The sequence below is a fragment of the Caloenas nicobarica genome, chromosome 4 (genome assembly GCF_036013445.1).
Source record: "Caloenas nicobarica isolate bCalNic1 chromosome 4, bCalNic1.hap1, whole genome shotgun sequence".
Lineage (NCBI taxonomy): Eukaryota > Metazoa > Chordata > Aves > Columbiformes > Columbidae > Caloenas > Caloenas nicobarica.
In genome coordinates, this window is record NC_088248.1 from 7,841,606 (window position 1) to 7,865,020 (window position 23,415).

General features: G+C 39.7%; 1 protein-coding gene across 1 annotated transcript in view; it reads right to left on the minus strand.

Moving 5' to 3' along the window:
- Positions 1–23,415, minus strand: part of COL25A1 (collagen type XXV alpha 1 chain) — a 313,540-nt gene that overhangs the window by 76,077 nt on the left and 214,048 nt on the right. The window contains exons 10-13 of the mRNA XM_065633974.1: positions 16,368–16,439; positions 15,420–15,527; positions 11,441–11,476; positions 49–75 (exon numbers count right to left, since the gene is read on the minus strand). Coding sequence (XP_065490046.1) covers positions 49–75; positions 11,441–11,476; positions 15,420–15,527; positions 16,368–16,439 — 243 coding nt within the window. The remainder of the gene's footprint in view (positions 1–48; positions 76–11,440; positions 11,477–15,419; positions 15,528–16,367; positions 16,440–23,415) is intronic.

Sequence of the window (23,415 nt, forward strand, 5' to 3'; positions counted from 1 at the left end):
GCACCAGGAGAAATAATCACTTTCACAGTATTGTTGTTTATACTATACCTTTTGTCCCGGAGGCCCCTGAGGTCCCTGCAAAGGGAAAACAATTCAATTAACTTTGTAATTCCAGCCAATTTAAACTGAAATGACCAATTAAAATTGTCTTATTGAGTAAGCATTCTGATACTGGACTGAAACCAGCTGATGTTTTATAGATCAAGGAAAAGTAAAACTTTATGCTCAAAATGCACAATGGATCTTTTATCTTCTCTTCTCTTCTGGAACTAACCTAACTACTCACTGGAAGACTCACATTTTCCCCCCTTCTAATCTTTTCTCTTCCAACCCATCTGTTTCTTTTAATACTGACAAATCCGTCAGCATTAAGATGACTGTGGTTTTTCTCTTTCCAATACCAGCTAACAGCCAGTTGTGTGTCCACGGTAATATATCTGCTCAGCAGCATAAAACCAAGGCTTAAGCAAACAAGTATTTTTAAGACAGAAAGAAGCATAAGCCTCAAAATCTCCTTACCTTCTAGATATCAGCATACATGACTATGTTTTACACAACACGTGACTCTGTGCCATCATTTGCAAGTTAAGAGAAAATTCATTAACAATTAACTTTAGAAATCATTAAGAATGCTCTTGGGAAGTAAAGAATCACTGTTTTGTCCCTGTGACCTGAGAGGGCAGGAAGAGATATCTCAATTCAGGAAAGCTTAACTGCTTAATGTTATACAGGAGCCAAAGTCTCATTGATATCATAGGACCCATTTCTCATCTGGAGTCTACGAAGTTCCCAGGCTTTTTGTGGCCACAGTGGAGAAGGGAGGCAACAGGGAAACAGATCAGCCAACCCTGGCTTTGACATTTTGGCATTCTGTTTTGATAAGAGCCAAACCATGTCCACCGCAGGTCTTATGCAGTCTTTTCCCCATGTTCCTACTATGGGTGCTGGTGCTATATCAAGCAAGGTGAATTCTGATCCCATGAACATGCAAAACAAAAAGCCAAAACCAGAGAACACAGATCCTTCTGATATATGAAAGAATAAAAGAAGAATTGATTGATATCAGAACTGCAATTATTCAGAAATTTGTCTTGAACAAAAGGACTGCTGCTTTGAAATGCAGAGTCAATTTTATTTTCAAGGTAGCGTGAAGTTAGGCAGAATCTTCCCACTGGTAGATGCAGGGCTTGTTGGAATACTGCTCTAATACAACTTTAAACTGCTAACACGGAAAAGCTCCACTGGTGGTCACTCTGGTACTGGATCCACTGATGTGGAAGAAAATCTTGCAGTTTTAAACGTGTATTCACACATCTAAAGTTGGGCATCAAACCTTGCAAAAGGTTTGCAATGATCAGTGTTGCTTTTTGAAACTTTACCTGATTGCAGAACTAGGGTCTTGTAAGCATCTCCTTTTGACTGTAGGGACAGATTTTGTTAAGGGAACGCCATCAGTTAGGTGCAGGGTGACAAGTTTACACCCTTGTTTTCAAAAGGAAGCAAAAGTACCAGAGCACTCAGCACTTGTGATGATCAGAGCAGCGAGTAGAGTGTTCATCTGCTTTTTCAGACTGGAGAAAAATCCCCCCAGCTCACTGCATTTAAAAAAAAAAAAACCAACCTACTGTTTAAATCAGCTATTCTTTTCATTAAATGACTGAATTCTAACCCTGAGATTTGCCAGAGGCTGAAGACAACAGTAATACTGAATGTGGTAATTGAAGAACAGCCTATTTCTTAAGCATTGCTTGCAAACGGTCTCCAAGAAAACAAAAGATGGGAAAAAACCCCTAGATAAAACAAATGAATATGACGTTGGTAGGCAAGTGTGGTCTACTGGGTACAAAACTACGGATATAAGAACATAATCCACAAACAGGTTTTTTCTGTTTCTTCCAGAGAAAGAAATAAGTTTCTTCCAGTGCCTGACACCATGGCAGGTAATGAACCAGGAATCCTCCCCTTCTGTGAAAAAGATGGAAGTTTGGCTAACACTTTAAAAACTGGAAGAAATTAATGCTAAAACTAGAGCTTTCCTACATCACTGTTACCAAAATAGGCTCCAAATGTCTGTGTCCTGGGCATCAGTAATCTGTTGAAATTTCACATATTAATCAGTTGCATTTTGGGGGTGTTTCAGGCCTCAATAAAAATCCCATCATCAGTAGGCCAGACTGAATACAGAACAACTGAAGACCACCTGCATAGCTCATATCTGTTGCTTTTATGCCTAAGGAATGGATATTGCCTCTTCAGTTTCTATCCACTTAAGCTAATAAAACCTTCTAAGGACATTCAGCTATATCAAAGTACGATTTGGGACCCCTCAATACAAAGTCAGCATTTGAAGGTAAAATGATCATTCACTTACTAATACTATCCCCCATAGTAAATTGTTAAACGTGCTGCTCTGTTGAGCACTTTGCGCCTGATGCTTGCAGCTGTCAGCCTGTGGGGTGGATATAATTCAAGGCATTGCAGACATCACCAGGAAAAGATATTGCCCCAGAATTTCTCCCTCATCATTACCATCATTCCAGCTCCTTCAGAGGAGTTATTGAATAAGAAAGTATTTACATAGGATGGTCTTGCTCTTATTGTGCCTTTAAAAATGAGTCATTCAGAGAAAAGAAGCAGCAGATACTTATCAATAAATACTTTATACAGTCAGCGGTTTTCTGTTTCTGGTACTAAACCTTTACTTAGACTGGAAATGGTTCTGGTGTCTCAGGCCCACTGAGCTACCAAAACCAGTCCTCAACAATACAGCTACCTTCAAGCACTATGCTTAGGAAACCAATTGCAACTAAAAGCTTGCAAGGGATACATTTCACAACTTACACATGATAACAAACGCTTCTTATCTTTTGAATGTTCAGACTGTAAAATGTAGCTGAATAGGAGCAATTATTCTTTAAAGCATTGCTGCCTACCATTGGGAGAGAAGCTCAAAGCCCCTGGAAACTTAGCAGCTCATCTATTCACAGCTCCCACACCTCCCCTACACAAGCCTGCCAGCAGCCACTTAAACAGACAACCCCAGATTAAATTACTAAGAGAAAATGACTTCAACCACCTGTAAAACACTCCAGAGTTGCTGTAAAGTGCCTATTTTCCACGAGTTACCTACATTCTCTAAGCAGGGCAAAGAATCACACTAGAAAGACAGAAATAAACAAGTACATACAATCTGGGAGAAAAAGAGGAAGGGATAAAAATTAAAGGATAAAATAAATAAATAAATAAACCCCTTAAATTCATTTCCAGAGGTATAAATTGATAGCTTCTAGAAGAATCTATACAGGAAACTCAATATGATCATGTGGATTTTTTTCCCCTGATTATTCTACTGAACTGGCCAGAGTGCTGTTTTGCCCACTCGATGAACAGACAGTAAGACCAGCAACCAAAATGTCTGTGCCTTGAGACAGGACAAGAGGCAAGAAATACATGCAGATTTCCAACCAACTCCTTACATTATTTTGGTTTGTTTTTTCTTTCTTTTTCTGCAACTGTGCCATGTTCAATAACAGCTGCAGTGCTGTACTGGCCCAGCCAGTTGCTCCAGTACAACCAAAGGGATGCTTTGCAAATGCAGACTCAGTTAAACTTCACTTTGGACAACCCTTCTGCCACAGGGTCCAGGCAGTTGCTACCACTGCTCCCCACCTCATTCCCCTCAAGCCTGAAGCTTTTGAGTGACCAGGCACCTACGAAACACACGGTAGTCTTCACTAGTTGAAGGCTTGATCTGCTACCACAGATAAGATATTGTCACTCAGTCTCTGTCGCTATCAACCCTGGGAATATGAAGGAGGTAAAACAAAATCCTTTATGACAAGAGCTATAGAATTCTTTCATCTGCCTATATATATGTATGACATCCATAACTGTTCAACAAATCACTCTGTAATAGCCTAAGCAGATGATGTTGACAGTAACTATTTGTCTTTTGCCTACATCATCGGAAACTTCCAGAGTTTCCATGTAGGGATGCTCAGGATCAATGCCTAAACCATTTAACTAATGTTAAAAGCTCATTTTATAAAGAGAATCTAGGCTTCTAAAATTCCAGTGGAAGTTCATGAAAACCGTCTGGATGAAGCGACTGCTTAGCATTTTGAAAATTACACTACTTTCTTTAAATTGACACACATTCACTGAGCAACTTCAACTGAGAGTGCTGAAAATTTTGGTTGGGACAGTTGCCCAGGATAGGAAAATAACTAAATATAATAAAAACTAAAAATATTTCTCACTGTTTCAGATATCATGAACACTTCAGAACCCTTTGACATTATGTGCAATCGAGTGAACTAGCGAGGCAGCTATGACAAGCGATTGCAGTGCTTCACTGCATTAGGTTCTCATTCAAATAACTCTTCAGTAGGAGGATGGAAAAAGGTGTGTTGCTCCAAAGAAATTCAACTGCTATCTCTGTTTCTCTGGAGGTAGAGAATTATTTGATAGTTACCTAAACACTTGGGAAACTGTGTAACCAATAATAAACAAATGTTTGGAAAAGTCTTCTGACTGTGTTTTTAAAAGGTAAAATATTTTCACTATGAATGCCATTCTTAAATCATTGTTTTGTGAAACTGAAAGACCTCCAGAGCTTGCCTCATATCAAACCTTATCATCATGTAAATTATCAAATGAAGCTGGATACTTCAGTTGTGCCTTGACAAATAACTGTCTGTAATAAATTAAAAAACAACAACAAAAACCTGAAAAGACTGAACCAAATCTAGTTAGAACAAATGTTCTGAGTCCAGAATTCTTCCTAGACCTCTGTTCTAATATTACAACTGCATTTTCCTTTCAAGCTTATTCTGTTTCTTATGCTTTAGCAAGCTGCAAAAGAAGAAATAATTCTGCCCTGTAAAGGTTAAAGTTGCAGTTTCAAAGCACAGTCATTCAGGTGTGATACATTAGCAACAGCCTCTCAAGGTGCTTTTGTATTCAATTTCTAGTGACTCAGTTGCTTAACATTCAAAGAAATGCATGAAATAGAAAGTTTGGGCATTTTCAATTTGCAGGTCTGGGTCAGCAGTAATGATTTGTTTTACAAGGTATCAGAGTTCATGGACAGTGAACACAAACACCAAATGAAAATGCTTAACAAGAACACAATAAAAAAGTGAATGTTCTTGTATACTGAAAATGTCATACAGCAAAATACATCACAATGGTGCAATACACCATCATACAAAATCTCTGTTACTCCAAAGTTTGCAAAAGAAAAAAAAAAGAGTCAATTTTTTTTAAACTTCCATACTTCCTATGTATAGTAAATGCTCTTTGTAACTAGAAGGCACCTGGGAGGTACTATTAATAGATCTATATTTCTATGGGACAAAAGAAGTTCCATGACTGTCCCTAAGAACACATATTTCCCCTTTGATGCCTATAAGAATCATTAAATACTTAAAATAGAATCACAGAATCATTTTGGTTGGAAAAGACCTTTAAGATCATCGACACCAACCATTAACCTACTACTGCCAAGTCCACCCCTAAACCATGTCCCTAAGTGCAACACCTACACATCTTTTAAACACCTCCAGGGGTGGTGACTCAAGCACTTCCCTGAGCAGCCTGTTCAAGTGCTTTATAACCCTTTCGGTGACTAATTTTTTCCTAATATCTAATCTAAGCCTCTCCTGGCAAAACTTGATGCTGTTTCCTCTCATCCTAACACTTGCTCTAGGGAAAAAGAGACCAACACCCCACTCACTACAACCTCCTTTCAGGTAGTTGCAGAGAGTGACAAGGTCTCCCCTCAGCCTCCTTTTCTCCAGGCTGAACAGCCCCAATTCCCTCAACCGCTCCTCATCAGACTTGTGCTCCAGACCCCTCGCCAGCTTCATTGTTCTTCTCTGGACACGATCCAGCACCCCAATGTCTTTTGAGTAGCAAGACTGAACACAGTCTTCAAGATGCGCCCTCATCAGTGCCAAGTACAGCGGGAAAATCACTTCCTTACTCCCTCAAACCAATTTCTTTACCAGTGTAATGGCACGAAGAACTTGAGAAGGAAACCTGAACCAGCAGAGGTACATGAAGAGGAAACCACAGGTTTCATACAAAGTATTCATCTGCATTTCAGCAGTGCCTGTGTTCAACCCACTGACCCCACTTTCTGTGCGTGACGGCCACAGGATGTAATTCTGAAAACGTTTCCCTGCATGGTTAAGGAGTGTTTCATAAAGACTGCAATTTCTAGCACACTAGTATTGAAACGTGCAATGCTTTAGTATTGATGAATCACCTAGATAAAAGAATGACCAGCTAAGGAAACAGATGATGGGAAACTTCATAAAACTTCTGATTAAGCAGTGCCCTCCTCCCATGCTATCTACCTTAACTGATGAAAAGAGCTGCAATAACTATTAACTAGTGCTCAGGCAGAGCTTCTTATCATCATTCTCTTAGTCATTGTTGCAGCAGCCATTACAGAGGTTACAAAATGCCAAAGACTATTTTTCCTGAGATTTCCTGCAAGTTAGGGCAAATGTAATTGTATTAGGGAAGAAAATAATAGTTGTTGTGAGAGGCACAGGCTGAGAACTTCCATTCCATCTGCTAGTTCTTACTAAACGTTTGCAGCTAAACAGCTTAAGACAAGCACCTTATAAAATTTACTATGCACATGCTACCAGAATGAAACAAAGAAGGTTGTGGCAGAACTCTAGCATTAAAAACAAAATCACAATTAGTAGTTTCCCAGAGGAGCTATGAAGATTCACACCAGCTGAGGATCTGGCCTTGGCCATCAGCCTGAAAGGCTGAATTGAAACCAGCAGCATTTCCCAGTCACTTCTGTGTTCATTTTGTTCATTTTAACCTAGAGATGAAAAAATTAATACTAATTCATTTTAAAGATGTGACATTCTGCAGACTTAACTGCATGGTTACGCTTTTCCAGTGTCTTTCACAGAAATGGCAATATGCTTTGGAAGAACATCCTCATACTGAATAAGAACTAAAAGCAGTAACATTAGGTCTCATTTTCTTGAACAGACACCCAGCAACACTGTCTAAGAACAAAACTGCTAGTTTGGAAAACAATTCATCTTAAAGCAGAGGGATTTTTCATTCACATTAATCATTGTAGTTTGCAAAGAGACACCTTTACCTGAATTCTCTGGTTATTCTGGACTGTTCTGGCCACACAAAACATCTGTAAAATTACTTATCTGCTTTTAAAGCCAGTTTTAGGGGATAAAATAATATACAGGGTTGGGGTTTTTTTCAGTGAGAAGTGGTTGATTCATACACTGAACATGTTACTTCTTTTCCAAGGAGCTGAAAACGTTGCAAATTTTTATCTTCCAGATTTTTATTACTATGTACTAGTTTAAAATACTTAAACATTAAAACAACAAAAACTCTCTCACGTGGAAATTAGAAACAAGAACACTCCATGCACACCTTCTATCCTATTGCAGTTTATGAATCCGAAAATGTCAGTCTGTGTCAGCCTTGGAGATTACCCATCACTGACTCACTGTAAGCTGTTACGAATAGTCTGTACCAGAAGTCCTAGACCTTGGGTAGAAAGAATCACAGATCTATTTATGATTCAGTCTGAAAATGAGAAGATAAAACAGAAAAAATCTCGTATGGTATTTTAGAGTCCTTATCACCAAGAAGAAAAGACAAATGGCATGGGAAGAAGAATTAATAATGAGAGGCAGGACACGACTTTAACTATAAAGTTTTAAAAGCCAAGAAAACTACTGGCCTTTCAACTTGCATAGCACACATGTTGCTAGTTCCACATAAAATTTCAAAACTTGGTTCCTTTGGTCACCCCACTGGTTGGCCTCCCTCTGAATTCTCTTAATCCTTTCTGCCCAGAGGAATGATACCTTCAACTCTCGTAGAAAGTAGATCTGTAGTGCTTTCAAGGGCTGTGGAAACCAGACACAGATTAGAATTTTGGAGAAGTCAGCATATTTACATAGTAAGTCCATTGCAGTCTTGGACCTGACGATATTGTAAATATTCAAAGATGAATTAAGGTATGGGAGTGATTAGAAGCCTACAGTGGAGACATTTAAGTCATAGGAATGGAAGTCATTCTTGCATTCCCTTCTAAGTTTAAAGATGTGTATGGTCACACCTTTCTAACTTAAACCTAAGACTCCATCTAACCTAAAAAAAAAAATCTAACTCTCTTGGCTCAAAGAGAAAAGAGATTATTCCTGACACAGCAACATATAGAGCCAAAAACCCCTTGCAAACAGCTCTCCTCAACATCTCAACTGCAAGGATAAAAAAGCAATAGAAGCACACTGGCACTCCAACAATCTGGACAGATTTTCAAGAGGGAATGAGAAACTCTTGTAAACAAAAAATTAGTTTCCCAAAACTCTCCTCTCACCACCTTTCCTCAACCCACACACACTTACATTGGAAATGGGGAAAAAGAGAAGCCATTCTCTGTCTTCCAGGCAAACTTCCCTTGTGCACCTAAGATAGATTGAGCTCTCTTGTGCTAAAGCAGTGCTCATGCCAGAGAACTCAAACATTGTCATTCACTGTATATGGTCCAAGCAAATCTTCCCTGTCTGAGAGGGAGAAAGGTTATTACTGCACTTTTTCCTATTGACACACAACTTCAACAAAAATGGACAACATGGCAGCAAATTCTCAGCTGGAATAAATTGCCATGTCTTCGCTAGAGCTACTGGATTTCCTATTTCACTGACAGGAGAACACAAACATTCCCAGAACTCCAAATGTATTAAAATTATTTCAATGTTCTGTGAATCAAGATGCACATTGTTTGAGTAGGTTACAAGTTACTCAACCTGCATAATAGGCTTGTTGTACATTCTGAGACACAAGCTGGAAAGCACTGTTATCTCATCTACTATCTTGCGCTCTTCAAGAAATATGTTCCACTTCTTATAAGAAGAGGAAATAGAAAACTAAGTCATTTCAAGCTGCGCCATTGTTGCTTCACAGGTTAAAACTGAGTTAACCACCTCTATCAATAACCTGTCCATACATCTGGAAATACCAAAGTGTGTTACTGAATACAGGTGTTAAAAATGCTTTGGAAAGAGAAAAGCTTCTATCCCTGTTACTATAATCTAATCTAGAGACTGGGATTGCAGGTCTTCTTTTCTTGAAGAGCACCATGAGATTTAAAGCTGCTGAGAGTGTGATCCTATAGACTACAAAGAGTCTTCAGCTTCAACAACCTTCAGCAAGTACTTTCAAACTGTAGGGAATGTTACACAGCATCTTGTGCTCTCCTTGGCTGTATCCTACCTCTAACTCGGACGAAGAGCCAGAGTACATGCCACAGCTCTTGCTTCTAACTGGAAAGGGCCTTGGACATGTAGGCAAGTAGAAAACCACAGTACAACCCAACGAGTGGACCTCTGCGATACTTCAGACTCTTGGTGTGAAAAAAAGACAAGTCCTTACAAAAGAATTCCTGCAGAATTAACTTAGAAGCTCCTCTAGGCAGAGATCTCCATTTTCATTTACTTTGAGAATATGTAGATAATGCAGAAAAAGAATTTCAGTTAAGCAAGGGCCTGTGTTCACAGCAAATTAGACCTGTTTTCTCTGGCAACACAATTTTACAGCATACTTGTTGGGAAATCAGCCATTTCTGCAGTAGTGTCTCTATTTCCAGTAGGGAAAGACACAGATATTTGAGTGCAGAAATGCATGATGGAAGATGCCATAAGCAGCTAGACAGCACCTGAACAATGGTAGCACTTTCCACAGGGAAGAGAGTCTGGAAATCTTTACTGGCATAAAGAGTATGTCACAAGCAGCAAGAAAAATAAAAAGAAATTAAATACCTCCCTGATACTCTGATGGTCTTTATTGATCTATGCGCAACTTAGCATTGACTTTTAAAGCAGGCATTTGGAGCTGGAAATTCATGTGATCTGGGATCTTTCTCTAACTTAGGCTTGCTGATTTGATTTTTTAAACACCTTTTCTCCCTATTTAAACATACCTGCGTTTAGAGAAACAGATCAGTATCAGTTCCTTAGTTCTTATACACAGATGGTTACTTGAGAGCAGTGGGAATCTTCTGAAGATGGAGACTAAAAGGTGACGTTTTGCTTTAAAAGATCTCATTGATTCTGTGACCCTGAAGATCTGGTCTTGAATAGAAGGATGACACTGGTGTAGAATCTCAGCGAGTTTTGTCCAGAGATCAAATAGCAGAATATTCCAAATAAAACAAAACACCCCCCCTTGCCCTGCTTCCTACCTATTGCACCTATGATTAACAGACCCTCAGAAACCAAAAGGGCAGAACAGAAAAGAACCCCAAAACATGCTAAAACACTGGGTGGTACCTTTGGGAGGCTTTGGTTTTGATTTTGTTAGACCATTACCTCAAAATGAAAAAGTACAGTACTTTAACTGCCTGACCACAGTGGGTATTTCCAGGTTTCAGAAGCTAAGCTTTTTCTTCCAAAAGAGATTGAATTTTGTCAATTCAAAATGTTTTGCAATTTGTCAAAGTAAAATTTCATCACACTTGTTTAAAACTTCATAAATTCGAACAGATAGCAATCACATCTGCACTGATTGCTGAGCGTATAATCTTCCTCAGAAGCATTCAGGAATCAAAAACACATGCCATTGGCTTCAATTCTGTCATATCTCATAAAGCTAAGAGTGACCATGAGTGTTCAGGCTAAAAAACAAAACAAAACAAAACAAAAACCCACAACAAAAACACTGCATGTTTCACAGTTCTGGGAATATGTGACAGGCAGAAACTTTTGATGCCTTACCCTGTGGCTGAAGCTGATTTACAACCAATGAAGCTTCAATTTGCTTCCAGATGAATAGGGTTAATTACTTCCTGATGCAATAGGAAGCATGTACTCCCATATCTGAATATTTGTAAAAATTGCATTCATTTGGCTTTAACATTCCCTCATACACAGAGGAAAAAAAAAAAACAGGAGAGGAGAATATTCCAAGAGTTTCAGTATGCTGTGTTGTGTCTTCACTGTTGCATCAGGCAAAAGGCCAGAGCTGTTGCCACAAAGACAGCTGAAATTTTGGCCCTTAAAACAAGTTCTTGTGCTGCTCAGTGGCCTCAAGGTGGAAACAGCTCAACATCAGAGACGGTGAATAAGTGGGGTCCAGGAACTAGGAACACCTGGCTTGGTTCCTTTTTGCTTTGCTGTGCCCTTAGCTGTTTTAGTTCCTTCTACTTCTGCAAGCTTAGAGAAGTTAGCCTCATATGACAGGTGACTGTATGTAAAAAGAGGATGTTGTCTTTCTCATGTTTCCTCCACAAACGAGGCTTCAAATAGTCTGTGACAAAGGAAGGTTAGGAAATACAGAGCCATAAAGCTTTTTGGAATTTCACATTTTAAAAAGTGTGTATTTCATGTATCTATTACAGTTTCTCAGTAAACTGGAAGAGAAGAGTACTTACTGTCATTCCTTGTTCTCCTGGTTTTCCTGGCTCACCCTTAAAATTAAAAAAAAAAAAAAAAAGTGTGAAAAATTTCAGTAATATCTTCAATTCAGTTTTCTACCTAATAATAAAGGATCTTAAAAATCCCATTCTTAAACAGATATGGCAGCTGACTGCACGTTAAATATATTACTTTTTGCTTTTTAAATGAGTCGGCCAAATCTCAGACATTTAAAAAGGTAAAGTACTATTTCACAATCATGCAATGGTATAGTTCTCAAGGCAACAGCTAAGTATTGGTGTCCTGACTCTGTTCCTTGGTTCCAAATATCATGTTCCATTCCAGTCAGCGGTGCTAAAGGACACAGAGAAAGGTTATTTTCACATATGTGCTGAACCCCACTGTTTATATATTCCAAAATGACTGGTCTGTATCATCACCTCAGTCAGCAGGCATAACTTGCTGGTGCAAATCACCATGTTACATAAACCCACAAATATAGGTATTTTGAAGTCATGCAATAATTACTCAGCTCTTAAATACCTGGACTGGCTTTCAAAACAGTAATTCATATTTTTTCCAACGTATTTCTTCTGGGCACAGCTCTACATAAAGTCAGAATCTATCTTTTCCCCTTTCTTCCCATATGAACATATACAACTGTCTGTAGAGACAGTAAAATATATCCATCATACAATATGGGCTGAAAATACCCATCCAAAACCAGAGTTCCTACCGTTTTGGTGATCTAGTTTATAGATCAACCCCTTGTAAAGCCAACAAAGCATAGGACAGTCCATGTCCTGTTGTATCAGCACAGCTGTAGGATCTTTTTTAGTAGCTTTGTCATATCAAAAATCTGATGAGAATTGTTCTGGTGGTGTTGTTCTTGGCAACCAAAAAGAATCAGAACTGCTGCTCTGGGTATGTGTGCATTGCATTCAGAAGCAAACACGTAGCATCTGCAAACACACTGAGATACCCAGGAGAAAGAAACTACACAAGCATATGTTTCTGACAGCTAATTACCCAAGCGTGTTGGACTTTTCAACTCACTCCTTTTCAGAGATGTTAAAGTTCCAAACTCTTTGTGCTGGTGTGTGTGCGATGCAAAGGGAAGGCACCTATTCTAGATACCACTTTGTAGGAAGGTAGGCATGGTCTGTAGGTTCTTCTGTTTACCTCCAAAGAAAGGCTTAGCAGAAGGCTACACAACCCTTTCTTACAGCCCTGTTCTTTCTTGGTACTCTCTCTGCTGGCAATAGGCTCCGCAGAATTTCCCGAACATTTCTACTCCCTCAGCTCCCTGTGCCGTGCTGCCTTGGCTGCCTGACTTTCTCAGGATACACAGCAAGTGTATGGGCATGAGGGAAAGCAAGGGCCAAAACATCATCTTATAGCTTTGGTGATTGTAAAGCTCCTTGCTTGAGAAGGACAGGCTGGAAGAGAACCCCTGCTTTGCCTAACACTGCGAAGTGGACACGACTGCCTTTTAATAGCAGTTGACCACTGTAGGGACTTCCTCCTACAGCTATGTGATGCTGCAATGTCCTTACTCATAACACACTGATGCTATTTTTTTGTTGTTCAGCTCTTTAGCTCAAAGGTCCGTACAAGTCTTTTAAAAATACAAAGCTGTCACTACATCTCAGCTAAGTTTTCCCTTTACAGCTCTTCTGCTTGACTGTACATCACATAGCCATGGAGGAACAAGGCTTTTGAGGATCAGCAACATTAACCTGAGGGTACAGGACAGCAGCGAGGAGCAGGATGTTAACAAGAGTCAGCAATCTGGATGGTTTCTATCTGAGTGCTTGTTGGAATCTGATTCTAAAGGAGTATTATGAACTCATTTCCATAATGCTATAGGGCTTAAGATAGCCATAGCTTAAAAAACTATAAAAAGAAAATCTCTCTTGCCATCTAAAGGCAAAATCACTACAGAACTATTATAAAATTGAATGACCTCATTGCATAAAATGCATTATTTTCCTGTTATGAGAAACACTAATGTTCCCTTTGCTAAGAAGCACAAAACCCCGAGCAACACGCGATCACGTTGTAATCAGCAACACCAGCTGACTCTCCTAGCCACTTGTATGTGAATTATAAAAATGGTATCACTGCAGTCAGAAATGGGTTGTGGTTTCACTATTAACCTCACTATATCAAACCAGAAGCAACTCTGCTGACCACAGTCAATTTTACCACATTAATAGAACACAAGGGAGGTCCAGGTGAGGCCCAAAGCCTGATGTGCTCCAGGACTGACAAGAAATGAGTAGATGGTCAAAGTAAAACATTGTGATGGAAGCAACATTAAAAAAAACCCAAACAAACCAACCACAACAACAACAACCAAAAAAAAAAAATCCACTGAAAACAAACAAACAAAAACCAACCAGCAACCCCCAAAAACCCAAACAAAGAAACCCACAAAACCCAAACAAAACCAAACAACAACAAAACAAAAAAACCAAAACAAACAAAATGAAAAAAAGCCCCCAGAATGAACAACAACTACAAAAACCACCACCACCGTCAAAAAACACCACCAAAAGCAATCCCAGAGTACCACAGGCATTAATTGCAAAGCCTTGCTGGATTTTCACAGGAAATTTTAACGGAGCCTCACCATTATCATCATGTAATATTATATTTTTACAGTTAATATAATTTCAGATGAGGCAACCTAAATAGGCCCAGAACAGGAGTATACATATTTTCTTTCTTGGTTTTACCTAAAAACATCCTGCAGGGAAATTTTATGCCTTCCTGTCTTGATCCTGCATAATGAGCTATTATGCTTTTTCTTCATAAAACCAGTTTCTGTTTCCAGTGCTGGTCCTCACCTTACTAGTTCCCTGTGTGTCCTCTCAGCCATGATCTTTACTTATCACGGGTGTGGGCAGCGATGTGCATCTGTACATGTGGCATTTCAGTTGTCATGTCTCATTACTCTCTATAGTTTGTTTTCCACACTGATAACAGTGGCATTCATGACAAAAGGAGAGGTATTTAGAATCATAGAACCATTTTAGTTGGAAAATACACTCCAGATCATCAAGTCCAACCATTAACCTAACACTGGCACTAAACCGTGTCCCTAAGAACCTCATCTACATGTCCTTTAAACACCTCCAGGGATGGTGACTCCACCACTGCCCTGGGCAGCCTGTTCCAATGCCTGACCACCCTTTCCGTGAATAAATTTTTCCTAATATCCAATCTAAACCTCTCCTGGTGCAACTTGACGCCATTTCCTCTCATCCTAGCTTTTTTCAAAAAAATGAAAATTAAGTAGGCTACAATATAGAAAACCAAAAGCATATTCATATTTTGCTGGGAAAAAAAAGTTCTGTGTTTATTCATCTGTTTAAAAAGTTTTTAATCATCAGGTCATGAATTGCCAAAGGCAGTGGGTCTGATTCTGTGCCTAAAACAAACAATAAGCAATATACTGGATTCTGCTGGTTGTTCTAATGAAATACCAGGAATGAGACAAAGAAATTGATGGTGTTCTACTTGTGTGAAGATGGCAGAATCTAAATCCAAACTTCATCATACTTTGGGTACCATATAGCAGCTTATTACTTTAATTCCATTATTTTTAAGGTTAAATCATTAGGAAGCAAGAACTGAAGCCCATCCATGCTCAAATTCAGCTTTATCATGAAGTCTGAGTAGAAACATTTGCTACTTGTGGAGTGGGGCAGACCCTCCTCATGCAGCTATTAAACATCAATGAGCAACTGAGAAATCTTAGAATGTGCAGGGAAACTGGCAGGGGTGGGAAGCAAGGAACCCAGGTGTTACTCTTGGCCCAGCTAGGAGCTTGCTCTGTGTGTTTGGGACTTCAGGTACACCGCGAAATCTGCTGGTGGTTCAACTTCCACATATCTCACTTGCCAACCTTACCTCAGAAACATCTTTGAAACTGAGCTGGCACACACCTGAGAGGAATTTAGACACCACGACAGCAACAGACTAACTCACCGGTATGCCAGGCATCCCACGAGGACCATCTTTGCCAGTATCTCCTGGGGGACCTCTGGGTCCTGGTGGCCCTGGAGGCCCAGGGGGTCCAGCTTGTCCTTGGTCCCCCTAAATCAACAAAAAAACTCATCAGAAATTTGCTTTAGAGGCATCGACCAGGCAAAAAGACATCGATTTACGCAGAAAGAGTGCAAGATGGGCTGGAAGAAGCAGCTGTGAGCTGGACAGTGGCTTCTTCACTGCTTATGGCAGAGACTGGACTTTGGCTTGTAGACCAGGGGGTTGTATCTGTCCAGTGCAATCAGCCACAGAGCAGAAGGCTCAGATTCTAAACTATTTGTCCTACCACAGAACGTCAGCCAAAATCTGGGGTAGCCTTGCAATATTTCATTCATCCAGTTTTCCAGAGCAAGTAACCGTTTTCAATAAGCAGCTCTTTGCTTCCTGATTGGCATAATCTTAACAAAGCTGAAGTAAAAAAGAAAAGTCACATGCAAGAATATACATTTGTACAGTGATTTTCCAAGCCCATCAATGATTCATGGATAGATTTTTAAAGTTAGCATGGAAAATAACTGCTTTTCCACAAAGTTGGACATAATTTTTTGTGTGTTTTGGGGAGCTTATAGTTACAATTAGCTAACTACTTTAATGATTTATACCTATTAATTTGGAAAAGCCAAAAAAAAGACATAAAAAATGGTGCTCAAGTTATTTAATTTCCAGCATACCACTGCAAACCACCGAAAAAAGCTGACTGCACCTTAAACATGGATCATTTAGCAAAGCTACCCATAGCTTTTTAATTGGCGATATCATTAACAGTTCATTCATTACAAAATAGTTTCAAATTAACAACCTGCTATAAGAAGGCATCTGACAAAAAGGTACAGCAAAGAGTAAATAGAATATAAAGAAGAACCAGACTCCAGTGAGATGAAGCACTACCTTAATGAGGCGGCGTTTAATGAGCTGCTGATCAGCAGAGAGAAACCCGTGATTGATTTTAGGAAACACCATCTGATCAGGCAGGTGAGGTCAAAAGTTGAAGATCAGAGATGAGAGAATTGAAGAATAGACATCAGAAGGCCCGAGAAAGAAATAAAGACATATTAATTAGATTTGTAATAGCTTAAATAATATAAACCGGTGCTTCTGCCTGACAGAAACTGTGCATTTCTTTTTGAAGAAATTGACCTTTAATGTACAGGACATACTGCTTTATGAATCAACCTTGTCCGATGAGTTAATTGTGTAACTTGTTTTTCCACAGATTTCCCGTGAGAATTCTTTACTTGTAATTTTCATTTTTTCATTACCCAGGCTCTAAAAATCAGTATTTTTATACACTGTTCTTTCAACAAAGCTTCTAGAGACAAAGCACCAGTTCAACTTTCAGTCAGGTTTTCTAACCAGCATATTGTGCCATGAAGAATGTTGTCTTTTTAATAAGGACTGGAGTTCCAGCTTGACCAGATTGCTTCAATCCTTTCTGCTTAATTTGCAAATGCGCTTTGAAAAAATCTCTATGTACAGATTAAACCTCTGATATCTAACACAAATAGCTGACTCTACATGTAACCAGTATAGAATTCTCTGACCATTTTCCACACTCCTGTATGCCTCAGGGAAGCAGAAATACAGAAAAATCTCATCTAAAAATAAAATACTGACCAAGAGCACATGGAATGTGGGTGCTGCTGGAGGTACCACTGTACGGTTATAGATCTGATCTCACGTTCTGCATCAGGAGAGCTTACACCAACGCAAAGGCAGCGAAGGTTGACTTGGGTCCACTGTAACGATCTACTGTTACCCTCTGGTAAAAACAATTTTTCATGTGCGCTTTTATGCTGGTACAGAGAGACCTGACTGAACAGGTACATGTCAGCCACAAACCTTGACGGTGAGGATCTGATTACTGTGCAGAGCAGCGACTGTGGGGAAGCCTGGCAGGCCCTAGGGACATAGCATAACATGGTACCAAAACAGCACAGACACAAACGGCACAGAGACAATTTGCTAACAGACAAACAGAACAAACACTATGTTTAGTGTACCCCACATCGCCTACTGACAAGAAACAGTCTGTCTGTCATATGAGAAACAGGGTTAGGGTTGCACTACACAGCAGATGCAGGTTGTTAATTTACAACGAGAATATCAAGAGACTTCAGAAGGAGCAGTCCCACAGAGTCAACTTCCCTTAAAATTACAATAAATTGTTATCGTTATTTGACAGTTGTTAGACTATCAGCCAGCAGATGACTGAGCCATTTTCAATTTAAATATGCTAAAGCACTTCAAGAGAGCTATGTAGAAAGCTTTGACTCAGGATTGCTGCAGAACTTGACAGGACGGTGGGTTTTGAAGCACTTTGGTTAGTTAACATTCTGTTCTTCATGTTCTGTTTAACATGTTCTGTTTAACATATGACATTCAGCACATAAACTGGTAGTACATACACAACTATAAACACTGAACAACAATCTACTGCTAGATCTTGGGTAGTACGGAATGGTCAAGGTCAACATTTTCAAGAGACACATAGCAGCATTTTCATATCCAGGGGAAAATCTTTCCCTTCAAGTGCTGTATGCTGCATATGGTTTCTCGTATCCTACTCTACCAACATTTGCAGAACTTGTACTGTACTGGTATAAAAAAAGAAGAGTGTGGTAATCATGGCCTGCTGTGATAATATAAATGGCAAATTTTGCTCTCAGTTCAACACCTTTCTTGTGCTGCCTTGTAGGGTGCAAATTAGACCTTCCAATAAAGCTGAAACATTATACAGTTGAGCAATGAACTCCTAAATAAAGACATCCGCGAGCCCCCTCCTTGCCTTTAGCGCAGCACACTGTCTGAGGCTTGACCAGTGGTCAAGAGACATCAGGCCAAGGAGCACAAAATAAAATATAGTCTGGTAGCTCTAAACTCTCTACACGCATGCACACCCGTGTGCCACCTCTCTGAGGTGGAGCTGGCAGCACAGCCCCTCTGTGAGGCTTGGCACATACGGTTTGAAGGCTCCAGCTTGGCACGTCCATAATGGAAGCCTGTGCCTGCCTCTGGCTGCCACACAAGGTGGCTTCCAAGTCCTGCATGAAGGGCCTGCTGGGACAAGCCACACTGCACAGCGCGCGAGGCCTTGGCAGCCCAGCCGGCCTGGTGGAAAGCCCCGTCAGGCACCAGCAGCCTGCCACGTCTCTCAGCTGCAGCAGATTCTTTTAACATGGCACATATTTGCCCTGTCCATCTCCACATGCGATCCATCAGAGATCCTCTGGATCACAGCGACAACGCTGGTCTTTAGCGAAAAAGGCAGAGTAACCTTTCGATGGATGCATGTCCCTCACTAGCACCTTTGAGTTGCATTCAGCCGTTTTGCTCCTGATGGACGCCCGTGAGGCAAGAAAGCTGAGACCCTGTAAGTGGATCCCATAAAACCAGTGGCAGTTTCACCAGCCTTCCCACTTGGTTATGACGGACTGTGGTGTGGCTAACTGCATTGCTCGGCGACCTGAAATCATCTCTTCAGAAGTAAATAAAAAGAAAACAAACCAAAAAAGGCTAAAACTCCAAACATTTAAAGAAACTCGCTCTTGAGACACTGCTAAGACTAGAATGATCCATCATTTAGAGAACAGATGTATTAAATTTGCATTTATCTTATTATGGAATATAAGTTAAAGAAGTTATTAGATGGTAACATGCCAGAATCTTTACATCTGTGACTCATTAGCCCTGCTGTGCACATAGTCCATTCTTATCCAGATAAAACTACAATACCCATGTAATGGAAATGAGTACTAAAAAAAAAAAAAAAAATCTACAAAAGAACTAAAATCTGAGTAGCGAGCAACAAGTTTTAAATCTCATGTATGAAAAAAGGAATAAACAGAAAATCTTTTAACAAACAACTTCATTTTTGTCAGCCTTTTTGATTATAACATGGTTATTTTCAGTTATCTTCAAATGTAGCACACTACCAATTTAATATTTTTTAAAAGTGGAAACTCAAAACTCATACTAGGTTTGGTTTGTTCTATCCTGAAAATGAAGGAGACCTGAGAATTAATAAAGAAAGATGTTTAACTGGAAAATATACTGGTTTGTCATTAATTTTTTTTTGAGAAGAAATTAAAGGATTTTGAAAGTTTTGTGTAGCTCCACACAAAAACATTTACAGAGAGCAAGTCACAGTTCAGCCCCAGCATTCTCAGTGTTTCCCAAACACCACAAAGACAAGTTCGGGAGTAGTGATCAGTACTGCAGTTTTCTGCCTATATAAACAACACATGAGAAAAGGGGGAGACCCCATTCCTCCATCAGCAGCTTAGAAACTTCTTTCAGCTTGTTCCCAAGTAGGACAAAGCTTCTTTCTATTGCCCAAAGCAGGCATAACCTCAGACCTAATGGTCAGAGAAATGCAATGCCAGCTTGGACCTGGATCATGTCCCTGTATGTAACACGTGTCTTTGGAGAGGACCAGAAACACAGGAATATTAAATGGACCCCAGCAAAGAAACTATAATGGGTGCATATTTTTTGCATGTGTGGGAGGCTTTAGAAGGCATTGCATCTTCTGGCATCCATGAAAGATAATGTTGGCACAGAATAAGCTTCTAAAAAGGCATAAAAAGAGCTATCCTTCCCACAAAATGAGTTCTCTCCCTTTCCTGTCACTTTGCTATAAATATAGCCTCAAATATCCCCTAGATCTGTTTTATTTTTTCTCTAAAGCTGTTCTCAATGATGGATTCAAAGTTACTCAATTTTCTCTTTATTTGGTTTGATTCTTGAACTGCGCATAGGAAAGGCTCTTGTTCTACACCCTGGGAGGCCCTCACAGAATACAAAACACTACAGTGATCAACAGTGACCACTGGCCCACTAAATTTCTCTGCTGACAGCAACTCAGGCTCACCCTGAAATGCTAGCTGGTTACAATTTCTAAATTAGCACATTTGTTGCATGTCTCACTGCAGTTTTTGCCCAAATGCCAAGCAAAACACGATGCTTGATGGAGGCTAACAGGCATATGACCACACAGCACAGTGTCCTGCTTACCTACCTGGAAATGTTGATAAAGCCTACTTGTCCTCATACAATGGCTACTGAGAAAACCAAAGGATGCCACAACATCACATCATTCCCTCTGTTTTTTTTTCACTTGGATGAAACAGTTCTCCTGTTACAACCATCACAACCTTCAGAGATGTAATGCCCACTAGCAGTTCTAGATTTTTCCCAGAATATTCAGCTTTGTACACTGGTCTACATGAGGTCAATATTATAAGGTCATCATAACCTTGTTGTATGGCAAGTATAACATCATTAAGCACCGGCATTTCTTTGTTTTACACTATGCTGCGTACACTCCATTTCGACTATTGCATTTGCTTAGTATAGTAAATGTCACAGCCCTCCTTAGGATTTTCCTTCTGACCTGCCAATAAACCCAGGCTGCACAAGCTTACATGTTCCTGTGAAGACATGGTAAATGAGACAGGAATTACCACCTGCTGTTCACTTGCACTTCCTAAGGTTACAGCCAGCTGCTGCTATTTCACATCAAATCACCCAGGTTTCAGGCCAGAGTGATCCTGACACTCTATGGCTGCTTTACCTCCCCCCAACACCACCTCCAGTTCTAATTAATACCTCAGACTGAGTGCCAGTCCTGCAGCTAATTACTGTACCTGCCCTGGGGAATACAGTGTTCAGTATCACCCTGTACGGTGCCATGGACTCCCAGCAGGAGCTTTTTTTTATAATCTCTTTTATCATAACTGCTGCTTTCTCCATCAGTAAATCTGCTAACTAAAACAGTGCACCACAACAAGACAATGATCCAGAAATTTCTTTTCACTTAGGCAGTCAATTGGCAAAGAGTTTTAATTTGAATACATTACATAACGATTCAGCCTTTGTATTAAAATAATAAAAATGTAATGTTTAAGAGCTAGCACAAACAGATCATTATAGAAGTGTTATTTGCTATAACGAGCTCCGTATTTTCACAGTGAACTCTGCCTGATACAGCACTCAAAATGAACAAAACTGGAAAATGCCAGCACTTCTCTGTTTTAGTCCTAGTATTAGATGAATTTTCAGTGAGGCAAATATCTTTTCCACACAACTCAGTTATGAATTCTGATGTGTGATCACCATCTGACCTACATAAAATACCCTTCCTGAAGGCAAACCTGCTACTCTCACTGAAACTTGTGGCAGGCATCCAGTCACCTTCAAGACGGGCTGGTCCTTCCCAAAACCAAGTTGGTTGTCACAGCAAAAATCTTATGTCCTGGCTTATGTTTCTCTTCAAATTTTATACCCGCTGCAGTTATGCGAAGCAGGTAAACGGTTCAAGCCACTTCTATGATATTTATTAGGACTGTATGAAATATTTTTAAAGAGTTGGTTTTGATCACATTGGTCTAGCTCAAGCATCCAGTATCGCAGTACTTTTGTGGGACAGCTGCAGACTGAGATAAGACAACTACATGATGTTTTCCCAATCAGAGGACAGGGCTGTGGAAAAAGGAACAGGATGTACAGAGACTTCCTTCCTCCCCATTCCTCTGGCAATACTAAAAAGGGGAAAGATGCAAACCAACTGGTGGTGAGTGAAGACACGCACTGCCGAGCTCTTAAGACAGGAATGACAACATCCTCGTCTTGGGAGCAGGTATGTGGCACCCCCTCTAAAGTGTCACAGCTGTTCTGCATTCCCCAGGGGAACTTCAGGAGCCGAACATCAAAGGCATAGCTTGGCCCTGGAGACTCATCCACAGCCAAAAGGACGCTCGTGTGAACTCTGAAAGGGGGCACAGCTCAAGTCTGAGTGTCCCAGTGCTTCAAAGTTGGCAGCCAGTACCATCCGAGTTCTTTCCTAACCTCTTCTAGTTACAGAGCTCCAAGTTACCTTGCTCCAATTTGTCACCCTAGTTTCAGCTTAGTGGAAAACAGGGGTGTCACAGCAGCCTAATACTAGTGAAGCAGAACAGATAATTAGTCCCGGAAATGGAGTAGGTAAATACCCCTGTTGCCTTCTGCCAGATAAGGAAACAGAGTCTCAGAAGTTAAATTAACTTGCTTACAGATAAATTGGCATTAAACCAGATGTCTGGCAGTTTTCTCAATGATGCTACTCTCGTGAAAGTTCTTTTAACAGTAGGAATCTTTAATGGTTTTTTAGTCATCTTCTTGTGGCACACTAAGAGTATAGTTTGAAACTCTGGTTAGATACAGTTTATAACTTGAATCATAATTTGCTTTACACAGGACAACTAGTAACAGAGAAAACAACTATGTGGGTGGTCATAGTGGTAAAGCATAAATTTACAGCAGTACTGTGTAATATGTTTGAAGTAACACATAGTAAAATAGAAAATATGTTTTTATATACACATAAGAATATCACTTAAGGGAATATCATCACTGTATCACCACCTCTGCCACAGCTTCTGACAGTATATTCATATCAATGAAACCAAAGTGTATTTAAAAAGAAAAGAAAAAGCTGGGGACAAGGCTAATTTATGCTAATGAAAACTACACAGTCCTTCTGTTAAGGCAGATAAAACTCATGAGCAGTATTTATAGAAGAAATTAAGAGAAACTTTAGTAGGACCAAAACATAATCAAGGACAGTCCTGGAGGAAATTCACAGAATATGTTTAAATTATGTAAAATTATATATTTATTTAACATAATACTCTGACTATAATGCTATGTATTTTTGTTTTGACAAGATGTTGAATAAGGATAAAAATTAACAGAATGCACTATTTGGAAAAAAAGCTTCCTATTACATCACTGATTTACCCTCATTTTCTACAGCTAGCAATCCCTCGAAAAAACAGAGTCTTGCTTTTGGTGAAGGCAAGAAATCAGATTAATTTATATAGCATTATCTGCTCTGTGAAACAAACCTGTTCATTTCTGAAAAAAAAAATAGTGCCAATCTTCAAATGAAACAACAAAA